Here is a 10985-nt window from a genome sequence, read left to right as displayed (position 1 = left end):
AAAAGCAAGCAACTCAAAGCTGCCTCTCCCCACCGCCACCCCTGGAAAATAACGTGAACAGGCAGATATGGAAGGAGGGGTGCAAGGAAGTCTGTGGGTTCCTGCAGGAAATCTGGACGCACAGCACTCCCATACCCACCAGAACCAAGCTGGGGGGGGCGCGGAGGCCGTGAGCCGGCAGGGGGCGCCCGCAGCCACGGCCGGCTCTCGGTACAAAGAGTCGGTGCTGAGCAGGAGGAGCCTTGCAGCCCGAGGGCGGACCCGGAGCCGGGAGCCGAGCACGCCATAGGAGGCGGCCTGCCACTGGCACCTCCCTCGGGGTGGTGTTGAAGCCTGCACAGCCATGTATAAGGCCGGGCTGCTGCTGGGAGGCTGTATCAGGTCGTGGAAGTCAATACGGATGGCCAGCTCCAAGGTGGCGCGCCGGGACCCGCTCTCGAATAAGGTGGCCCTGGTAACGGCCTCCACAGACGGGTGAGTGCCCAGGCCGGAGTCTTTGAGACTCCCGCTGTCTAGAAACAGGTGTCCTTTGCCTCTCGCTGCACCGGAAGTAAGGAACCACGTGGTTGGCCTGGGGTTGGCCCCCAACGAATACCACTCACTGCTGCCCGTGACTCAGCTGCCTGTGGCTGGACTGCACCAGCTCAGTACCGCCCCCAGCAACCCAGAGTCTCAGGGCTCTGGGCTGTCCCAATCAACTGGCCCCACTTTCAGTCTAGGAAGAGAAGACACCAGAAATTCAAGGCAGCTCCGATTTCAAAAATGTCCCACTGCCTCCATTGATTATGGAAATGTTCCGGACACCCCATCTGGACACCCCAACAAGTGTCCTAGAACCACGCCCCTTATCTAGACAGGACACAGATTCCTGTATCTGGATTTTTGTTTGACTGAGTACCTTTGGCCTCTCCCTTGCACAGCCTGTCTCTCACCAACTGCTCTTGTCTATACTGCACATTCCCACTGGATTTTGCTAGACACCAGCTGTACACAAATCTAGAATACAAATGTACTCGAAATGCTAATGGCTAACAGTTGCAAACTGTGTAACCCTTAGTCCCAGGAAAGTAATGTAAAAAATTTACATTTTTAACCACAGACCCACCCTTTCATATGCAGCCCAAAGCATAACTAATGATAGAATTTTGAAATGATGCAGTATAGCTAGAAAGTTATTTGGGGCAGGGCTCTTTTGAGTGAGACCCTCCAATCATGGAAATGGATGCTGCTACACCCCTAGCTCATTTCTTTTGCCTCAGTCCCTACAGCACATGGGGCCTGTCATCCATGGGGGGCCTGTAGAAGGCGATGTCATTTTCTGGGGACCTAATGTGAGGGTCAAAACCATAAGAAAATTAAGTAAATGAATGCCCAAAAGGAGAGCTAGAATTCACACAGGGGCAGTCTAACTCCAGGGCCCAGGCTCTCAACCTCTTCCTGGTACTTGGCCTTGACAGTGCATGTCTCTCTCTGCCCGCAGGATAGGTTTTGCCATTGCCAGGCGTCTGGCCCAAGATGGGGCCCATGTGGTTATCAGCAGCCGGAAGCAGCAGAATGTGGACCGGGCAGTGGCAGCGCTGCAGGGGGAGGGACTGAGTGTGACAGGCACCGTGTGCCACGTGGGGAAGGCCGAGGACCGGGAGCAGCTGGTGGCCACGGTGAGCAACAAGGGTATGGGCACAGAGCCAGGAAGTGGCAGAAGGGCACCAGCCTGAGCCTCCTTCCCTGCTTCCCGGACAACACTGATATGGTCCAAGCCAGCACTTATCAACTAAAACATAACAGTGTGCCCTGCAAACCCACACCAGTCCGTCTGCTGCACACTTTTATTGTGTGCCTTTCTGTTCTGTCTCCAAGAACTATCCCATCCCGGTCAGAGAATCAGTGAGTGCTTCAACCCTGCATCAACCCTTAAGGGCACCCCAAAAAATAGCGGGTCCTGGTTCTCCAGTAGTTTCCAGTCTAATTGGGCAGATGAGAAAGGTAGATACAATCACAAAACAGATGTTCCCACCTGTGAGAGGATCAGCAATCCATGCCCTGTCCCTCAGTGTAGAGGCAGTCTCTAGGAACCCGCAGGAGGCAGCCACCATGTTTTGGCCACCTACTGTGTGCCATTCACTGTGTTCAGAGGCTTACATAGGTTACATCCAAACCCGATAACAACCCAAACAAGGCAAGGACCGTTCTCCCTGTTCACATTCTTCTCAGAAAGGTGGAGCCATATCCCAAGGTCCCACAGCCTGTAAGAAAGGAGCTGGGAGTCCACCCAGGCCTGCCAAGCTACCAGGCATTTCCCCATTATCGTCAGGTCAGGCCTTGGATGCCCATTTGGACTTTACTCTCAAAGACAGTGTCTAAGCCAGCATCAGAGTTGGTACCTGCACCAGCTTTCCAGCTACACAAGAAAACACGAATATCTGGCTAATGAGCACCCCCTTCTCTCAGGCTCAGGGCCTACTCTTTGTTCCCTGGAGTGGAAAGGAGCATCTACCCAAGGATGGGAAGTGCATGAATGTGCTCCTGAAGGCTGGCAGAAATAATGTGGGTAATCTTAGAAGAGGGGGATGTTAAACAACGGTGGGTGGCGTAAGATCATCTGTATTTAACGGACCATTTAGGAGTGCTCAAACGCGCATTAGAGAGGGCCAAATATAGGTCCAGAAAGTCACCTTGTCTGGCACAGGCTGCTGGACAGAGCCTGAGATTTGGGACCTTGAACCCGAGGGTGAAGGGAGCTATCTGGGATCCTGGGCCAATTAGTGACTAGTCATTCGAAATGTATATAGCAACTTAATGTCAAAATCCTGCCAGGAAAACCACCTCTCACCCCATCTGTCCTGCAGCCCTTGCCCAGTGGGGGGGGGGGGGGCAGTTCGCAAGACCTTGAGGAGTGGGTGGGATAGAAAGATGGAATAGGACGGGATTCCAGATGACCCTGCAAAGTGAGCAGACAGCCAAGGGGGGGCCGAGGCAAAGAGGGGAGCACTGTCAGTTTCTAGCAGAGAGCGCAGGTTCAGGGGTGCTGGTGTAATGGGCTGGTGGGAAGGAGGGGGCACGGAGGCCTTCGTGGTCTCCCAAAGGAGAGTGGATGTCCTTACAGGAACTAAGAGGCCATGTGAGGTTTTGAGCAAGAGGCACATGGTTATAAAAGACAGAATCTGGCACTGGCAGGAAGGATGTATTGGAGTAGAGAAAGCTCTCAGCCAGGGATGTCAGTGAGGAAGTTGCTGTCATTCAAGTCTAGGGCGACGGTGGTGGGACCAGAATGGATATGCCCAAAGACGTTTAGTGGGAACCAACCAAGATATTTTGTCTAACCTGGTGTCAAGAAGTGGATGGGAAACTGGAGGGAGGAGTCAAAATGACCCTCAGGGCGAAGTCAGGATGGAGAACAGCAGGCCGCTGGTTCGCAGTGTAGGATGTGTTCTGTCTGTTGCCCGCCATCACCCTGCAGTGAGGAAGGCCGCTGCCCCCAGGGTGGTTACCACCCAGTGGCTGCCCAGTCTGCACCTTGAAGCTTCTCAAAAGTGTGGTGAGTGGAAACCAGATCAGACACTTCTCCACTTGATTATGCTTTTTCTAAAAAATGGACCGATCAGAACACAGAGCAAACAGCGCTTAACCACTTTTGTGCAGTGATGGCACAATTTAGAGAAAGACTTAGAAGACACCAGCTGGGTAGTCAGAGAACCTTTCTCATTCATCTTCTGTGGTTCTCAATATCTGTCCCTCAAAACCCAGCCTCCTCCCCTCTCTGTGCTGGTAGGCCTGGAAGGAGAGGGGGCCGAGATGCACAGCAGAAATGAAAAAGTGTTCCAGGTGATTCTGGTGCAACACCCCATCTTCTCCCCACGCTCAAACGGACGTGCACAGGGCACGGCACTCATCACTTTCTAACGTGCTCTGCGCTTTCCTCGTCACAAGGCCAGACTTCGGCAGAGCCAAGTGGCTGGGGCTTTGTGCCAGGACACCAAAATTTAAAGAGCACAAGAAAGTATTGATACCGATTTTAAGAGATTATGCAATTTCAAATTTTTGCAAAATATACACATTGACAGCTCAAGCGCTCCTTCAGCGGTATAGAAACATCTGAGCTTTGCACCTAGTTGGCAAGAATAATTAGTTAAAATGGAAGCTAGCAGATGGTGCACATTGTTAATGACACGCCTCCCCGAGCCAAATCCTGAAGCACAAAGTTGACCGAGGGCCCATTTACTGCTGCTTGCCCCAAGCGTCAAGATCGCCAGTTCTGAGCAAATGCGAACTCTGGTTTCAGGGTAGTGTATTGTTGGCAGATTCTCTCCGACCACTCATTAATCTGTGCATGACTGCCACCACCTCCTTACAACTTACTAAGGAAGTGAGGTGTTATCTTTCTTGGTTTTCCCAGTTTCCGTCTCAGCTCTGCCTTGAATCTTCTACGCCTCCAAGCCAAAAGAAAGGTGGGACGGTGGGGAGGGGGCGTTATAACCAAGTGTGGAGCTGGTTTAAGCCCAGACTGCTGTGCTCCCCATCAGACTGGTATCAGGTCTGCCACCACCAGCTAGCTTTGTGCCCTGAGCAAGTCCCTTTGCCTCTCCCAAAGACCGAAGGCCTCCTATTCCTGGCTATTCCTAATAGGTCATTCCTGAGCTATAAGGCCTTGAGAAATTCACTTCCCTGGACCCCAATGTCATCACCGTCACCAAGAGGACATGGGACTAGATGACCTAAGAGCTCCCCCACCCCCGCCCATGGTAACTATCTGTAGTCTAAACTAGTTTCTCTGTTCCAGTACGCATGGACTGGTTGAGTTTAAGGTAATGGTAACAGTAAGCACTTGGGGAAATGGGGCTGGGACTCAGTGTGAAAAGAGGAAGGGTCTAGAAATAGATTTTGAGGTGACAGCAAGGCTGTGAGAACAGAGAAGCTCCCCAAAGAGAAAGTGTAAAGAGTAAAGGGTCCGTGACAGCCTTAAAAGAAGTGGGGGCAAGAAGAAAAGATGCCCCTGAAGTTAGACAGCCTTCAGTGTTCAGCAGCCGAGGTTAGGGCAGCCTTGGAGAAAAACGTTTCGAGAAACAGAGATGTCATTTCGCCAGCATTTTGTTCCTAACAAAGAATTCTTTTTTTTTTTTAAGATTTTATTTATCTTTAGAGGGGAAGGGAAGGAGAGAGGGAGAGAGTGTCAGTGTATGGTTGCCTCTCATGGGTCCCCTGCTGGGAACTGGCCTGCAACCCTGGCATGTGCCCTGACTGGGAATCAAACCGCAATCCTCTGGTTCACAGGCCCGAGTTCAATCCACTGAGCTACACCACCCAGGGCCTAACAAAGAATTCTTTATCAGCATTGATAAATGCGCCTCCCCCACTGACCCGATGCCCCATTCAGCCCCGACTCTCTCCAGGCTGTGAAGCTTTGGGGAGGCATCGACATCCTGGTCTCCAACGCTGCTGTCAACCCCTTCTTTGGAAACCTAACGGATGTCACTGAGGAGGTGTGGGACAAGGTAAGAGGCGATTTATGCAGCAGGGGGCCGGGGGAAACAGCAAAAACTCAGTCTGCTTTTAGATTGTGTTTGTCAAGTGCGATGTAAAAGTGAAGGATCCTTGCAATTTGCCGTGCACCTGGAGTGCACCTGGTAAAAGCCCAGTGGGGGGTGGCTTCCTCTCTCCCTGCCCATCTCTTCTTTCACTGCTGCCTCTCCCAGTTTTGTCTGCTTCCATCTGCTCCTTGCTGACTGCCTTCCTCCCTACACCCTCAGCGCCACTCTGCCCTCAACCAGGCTCACCCAGGCTCTTCTTCCCAGTTAATTTCCAGCACACGTGGCAGCTCATCCGCCGACAACTAATACACTTAAATTTGTACACCACCCGTCCCTTTTTTCAGCTGCCAAAAATTAGTATTTCTCATTAGTTGGAAGACTTTACTTCCTACTAGCTAAGTGAAATACCAATTCTGGTGAAATGACCTGTTTATAATATGTTCCACACACCTACGTTTTTAATTATAAAGCTTTGATTAAATTATTTGTCTTTGTTTATTAAGGTTACTATTCCCTCATGATTTGGAAATGTTAGGTGTTTTGGGGATTGCCCATGGTTTTGCCTTTTTTCTGATGTCATCAGTAATATCTCGACTCTGAAGTTTAGAGCCCTAAAATATCACACTTTATCAGCGTTTCACAGAGATAGAGACCAAAGTGCCGAGTGCTTAAGTTCCTGATTGATATTCTTTAAAGTAGACAAACATCATCTTTCACGAGCAATGTGAATGGAGCCCACAGGAAAACAATTTTAAACCAAGTAATTTTTCTGTTTAGTTTGCATTTTTAAAAAGTATCATAGTACATCAAATCTAAATGCCAGCATTGATTCTTGATTGAACCTTGGATTTTTAATGTAAGGGCACTTGGGGGACAGTTGGGGAAACTTTATCATGGACAGCACCTTAGGTAAAAACCGTCATTCTCGGTGGTAAATTTCCCGGCTGTCACCATGGACTGTGGCCTGTAAGGGAACATTCGTTAAGTATTTAGGGTCAGAGCCTTATGACGCCTGCAACTCAGCCTTCAGTGCCTCAGGGAAGTAAAAACACGTAGACTGGCACATGGGACAAATGGGGACAGCTGCAGAATCTAGGAAAGGATATTCATCATACTTCTATTTCAACTTTTCTGTAAGACTGAAGTTTTTCAAAGTAAGAAGTTTGCCGGGGGGGGGGGGCGTGAGGAGGGACCACCCAGCAGCACCTAGAGCAGTGTAAACAGGGCCCTGTGCTTGTGGTCAGTTGTGGATGTGGGGCTTTGATTCCAGCCTGTACCCCAGCTTCCCGCAAAAGTGCCTCCTCATGACCCCACTTTCCAACAGATGTCCGCCCAGCAGTTCGTCCTGCAGGGCCAAGAGCAGCTCAGTCCCTGAATTCAGGAGGCAGGGGAGTGCTGGGACGCTTCACCGGACAGGGGGCAGGCCACATTTTCCCTGAGAAGCACGGCCCACACCCTGGCAGATCCCAGGAGACCAACCTAACTCCAGACTCTCTCTAGTCAGAGGAAACACAGAAAATCCAGCTCAAATCCAAAGTAGCCCTGAGAGTTTAGGCTCATTCTAAGCCAAATCATTCAAGTACATGGCTTTCTGGGAAACGAGATGGAGCAGGCTCCATTAGGTCTTCCAAACCTAATCTTTCATTCTCCAGCTGAACAAGCTGGGGAAAGGCACTTCTCCCTGAGCTCGGCTTCATTGGCAAGGTCCTGGGAAATCATCTCTAAGATCTCTGCCAGCCCTAACAAGCAGATCTCGGGGACCCTATTATGACTCCTCACCCTCCTGCCCTCTCGAGCTCTCTCCCCTCATGCCGTTTCCCCTTCCTCTCTCTGTTTCAGATTCTGGACATTAATGTGAAGGCCACAGCCCTGATGACAAAGGCAGTAGTGCCAGAGATGGAGAAACGAGGGTACAGAGAATGAGAGGGAGCCTGGGTGCGGCGGGCCACCTGTGGTCTGAGGGTGGGTTGTCTCTGCGGGGAAATGGGACATTCATTCTCTTCTTTTTCTAGAGGCGGCTCAATAGTGATTGTGACCTCCGCAGCAGCCTACACCCCGTTTGCTGTAAGAACCCATTCTTTGCTACTTCCTTCCCTTCCCGCATCCTGCACCTTTCCACCCTTCCTGTCATATTGGGAAATTCGTGTCCCCTTTTGGAATCACACCACCAAGTCCCTTCCCATAAACAGATGCTTTGCCCCCACGAACCCTAACCTAGGGGAGGTTTAGCCACGAGACAGTTTTCTACCAGGAACCCTCCCTTTCAGGAGATGCCCTGTTATCCACTGCCCTTTATGTCTTCTAATCAGGACCAAGAGAGAACCCGAAACAAAGAAACTAACCCATTTTCTTCTTTCCCCAGGGCCTGGGCCCTTACAATGTTAGTAAAACAGCCTTGCTGGGCCTGACCAAGAACCTGGCCAAAGAGCTGGCCCAAAGGAACATTAGGGTAAACGGCCTGGCACCCGGACTCATCAAGACTAACTTCAGCCAAGTGGTGAGCAGGGGGAGTCCCGCATCCTGCTGGGGAACCCTGGTGCCTGGGTCCTGAGCTCTCAACCACTCCTGCCTGCCTCCCAGGCTTTTCTCTAGTTCCCCTCCATGCCAGGCACCTGTCCAGACCAGACCCGCTCCTTTCTTTTTATTGATAGACTGATTGATTTTACAGAGAAAAACATTGATTTGTTGTTCCACTTATTTATGCCTTCACTGATTGCTTCTTGTAGGTGCCCTGGCAGGGGTCCAAACCCTCAAGCTTGGTGTAGCGCAACGATGCTCTAACCAATTGAGCTACCTAGCCAGGGCGACCTGCTCCTTTCTTGAGGAGTGCAGTGGCGACTGAGAGATTCAGACTCTGTTCACACCGGTCCATATCTCCATAAGTGGGTGGAAACTGGGAAGACTCAGGGAAATGCCTCACTAGAATCTGAAAATAATGAAACAGGAGAAGGCCATGGGGGAAGACCGGGGGCTAGGAAGGACTAGGAAGTGAAAGAGGGCGTCTCTCTACCCTTCCTCTGAAGTGATGTGAGAGTGGACAGTTTCTCCCCTCTCTGTTCCTCCCTTTCTTCTTTTTTCATGTAAAGAAATTCCCTTTTCCTGCAGCTTTGGATGGACAAGGCAAGGGAGGAGAAAATAAAAAAAGTCCTGCAGATAAGAAGGTAAGGCTGTCACAGAGTTAAGAGGAGTAAAGATGGAAAGGTCTGGTCCCTCTCCCAGCGCACATCTTGTGTCTCTTGGTTCCATGTTCAGCAGGGGCATGCTCTCCTCTGCATCAAACACACAATTCACAAGCTTGTGAACACTGCATCAGTAGAGTGGGGGGGGTGTAGAGCGGGTGCCCAGGTTTCAGCAGAGAAGAGCTCTGGGAGAGGCCCTGACTCCTCTCCCCAGCTAGCTGTTTGCCTACACCTCTAGACACCCCTAGCTCCCAGGGACCAAAACCAAAACATGTTTTTTTAATTCTCTTTGAATAAAGAATCATGTTTTCAAAGCTCAGGTTGATGACCCTGCAATCCAAATAAAAGGAATGAAGATCTTTTACTGAGCCCCAAGACTCCCTTTGCCCTAGAAAACCAACCCTTTCCCCAAGGGGCTGGATGAACTGGTCAGGTACTTTCATGTGTCTCTCTTTCCTCTAAGTTCCCTGCCTCTTTCCAACTTCTGCCTTCTGGGAACTCTCTGGGCTTTAACTTCCCCATTCATCCTTCAAGGGCTACTTGTGCAAACAAGGCCTGCTGAAGGACAGAGGCCCCTCCAATGCTCCCAAAGCCATTCTGACAGGCTGAGCTGCAGGCCCAGCTCACAACTCACTAATTAGTCAGGGTATTGTCATCTTAGAGGGCCATCTTTGGTGGGGCAGGGTGTTGAGCCTTCCTGATGATTACAATGTGCAGCTGGGATGAAGAACCACTAATCCAGGCCTTCTAGGTCTGAGATACCCACTCAGCCCCACTCTAGAGCATTTTACGGCAGTTATGTTAAAGCGTTCCCAGCTATGCAATCACTGATACAAACACCGAGAATTAGCACATTCTCACAAAACGAACCTGACTCTAAGGGACAAAAATAGATTCCTGAAAAAGCTGTCTGTGGATTGAAGCTGTGCAAATGCAATCATTTTAAACAAACCACTTACTGTCACGGACTCCCCGACACTTGACCAGCATGCACATGTGTGAAACAAATTCTTTGAAGTATGAACTAGCTACTCACCACTTCATCTGTGTAACTTTGGATTTTGGTGTCCTGAGCTCTCTAAAGCAGCAGTCCCCAGCCTTTCTGGCCCCAGCACCCATTTCTCTTGTGAAAGACGGGGTGGGGTGGGATATGAAGGTGGAGCTCAGGCCAGCTTTGCTCTCTGGCCCAGTTCTTAGCAAACTGCAGACTGGGGCTGGGGGCTGGGGGCCCCTGCTCTAAAGAACTAAGTATCTCTATATCATTTGAATGTAATTTACAGTGGTTTTTGCAGAGTATGGTATTTGTGTTTATACTAAGTTATAACTGCTTATCGTCGTCGTGATACCCCTATTTGATGGACTCATACACTGGTCCTGAAAAATCGTCTGATACTTTCTGATTAAGCAAACTTCATTCTCTGTGGGCCAGGTCAGTGGGCCCGGCCTCTTTGATTTTTACTCCCTTCCTTGTCTTCCCTATACTCCAGGACAGGCAAGCCAGAGGATTGTGCAGGCATCGTGTCTTTCCTGTGCTCCGAAGATGCCAGCTACATCACTGGGGAAACAGTGGTAGTGGGTGGAGGGGCTCCATCCCACCTCTGAGGACCTGGAGAGCCCACAAGGACAGAGATTGGGCTCCAACTTCTGGTCCAGTTCCCGCATTCATGGACTGGCCTTTCCCACCACTGCCTATGTACTGCTCACCTTATACCCTACTCCCACCCCTCCCCCAAATTAATTCTGCCCTGTGACAAGATCCAGCCTTCCCTGCTGTCAAGGTTTGGTCTTGAGAATTCCTGCTGTTGCCCCAGCCTTGAATAAAGACTTCCCCTGAGGACACAAGACAGGCCGGCTGAGCTTACCTTGACAAGGAACCACTGATTTTATATATATAACACATTATAATTATATATTATATATAATATAATGTAGTATAGTAGAATATATATATATATATACACCCTTCCCCACCCCACCCTGGCCTCCCAACTGAGAAATTTGAGGGAGATGGAAGAGAAGGAGCCTGGAGTAGGAGGGAGCTGGAAGGTTGGAACTTAACAATCTGCAAATGAGGTACAAATAAAATGCAGATGATCATGGTGGTTTTAAATCAATGTGTTCATTTTTTTTTTTAGTTCGGGGTACACAGATGTGGTAGCTGAGCAGAGAGCATAAGTCTGAGTGGACTGGCTGTCTGGGTCCCTCTAATCCTCCTCCCTTGTCTCCAGGATCTGAGCCTAATGCTCAGGGATGGAAGTATCTGCAGAGCTACCAGCTGGAA

General features: G+C 50.2%; 1 protein-coding gene across 3 annotated transcripts; it reads left to right on the top strand.

Moving 5' to 3' along the window:
• Positions 1-308: 308 nt before the first annotated feature.
• LOC119037244 (dehydrogenase/reductase SDR family member 4) lies at positions 309-10818 on the top strand. 3 transcript variants are annotated; one of them, XM_037129354.2, is made up of 9 exons: positions 309-474; positions 1481-1658; positions 2449-2544; positions 5388-5489; positions 7365-7435; positions 7538-7589; positions 7888-8022; positions 8631-8686; positions 10192-10818. In XM_037129354.2, exons 1-9 carry the CDS (start codon positions 344-346, stop codon positions 10304-10306), a joined length of 936 nt encoding a protein of 311 aa, XP_036985249.2. In that variant the 5' UTR covers positions 309-343; the 3' UTR covers positions 10307-10818. The 3 variants fall into 3 exon arrangements, with proteins under 3 accessions (XP_036985249.2, XP_036985251.2, XP_036985250.2); XM_037129355.2 differs by lacking the exon at positions 2449-2544 and having other exon boundaries at positions 311-474; XM_037129356.2 differs by lacking the exons at positions 2449-2544; positions 5388-5489.
• Positions 10819-10985: the final 167 nt, after the last annotated feature.

The sequence above is a fragment of the Artibeus jamaicensis genome, unplaced genomic scaffold (assembly GCF_021234435.1).
Source record: "Artibeus jamaicensis isolate MK-2021 breed Jamaican fruit bat unplaced genomic scaffold, CSHL_Jam_final contig_887, whole genome shotgun sequence".
In the NCBI taxonomy this organism is placed as follows: domain Eukaryota; kingdom Metazoa; phylum Chordata; class Mammalia; order Chiroptera; family Phyllostomidae; genus Artibeus; species Artibeus jamaicensis.
The sequence above is the reverse complement of the archived record's forward strand: the minus strand, read 5'-3'. Positions and strand labels throughout refer to the sequence as shown.

Excerpts from the sequence above, each read along its gene's own strand:
- LOC119037244 (XM_037129354.2), top strand. The coding sequence starts at position 344 with ATGTATAAGGCCGGGCTGCTGCTGGGAGGCTGTATCAGGTCGTGGAAG. Across the intron at positions 7,436-7,537 it reads CCAGAGATGGAGAAACGAGG|AGGCGGCTCAATAGTGATTG; the intron begins GTACAGAGAATG and ends TTCTTTTTCTAG. Across the intron at positions 8,023-8,630 it reads AGACTAACTTCAGCCAAGTG|CTTTGGATGGACAAGGCAAG; the intron begins GTGAGCAGGGGG and ends CTTTTCCTGCAG.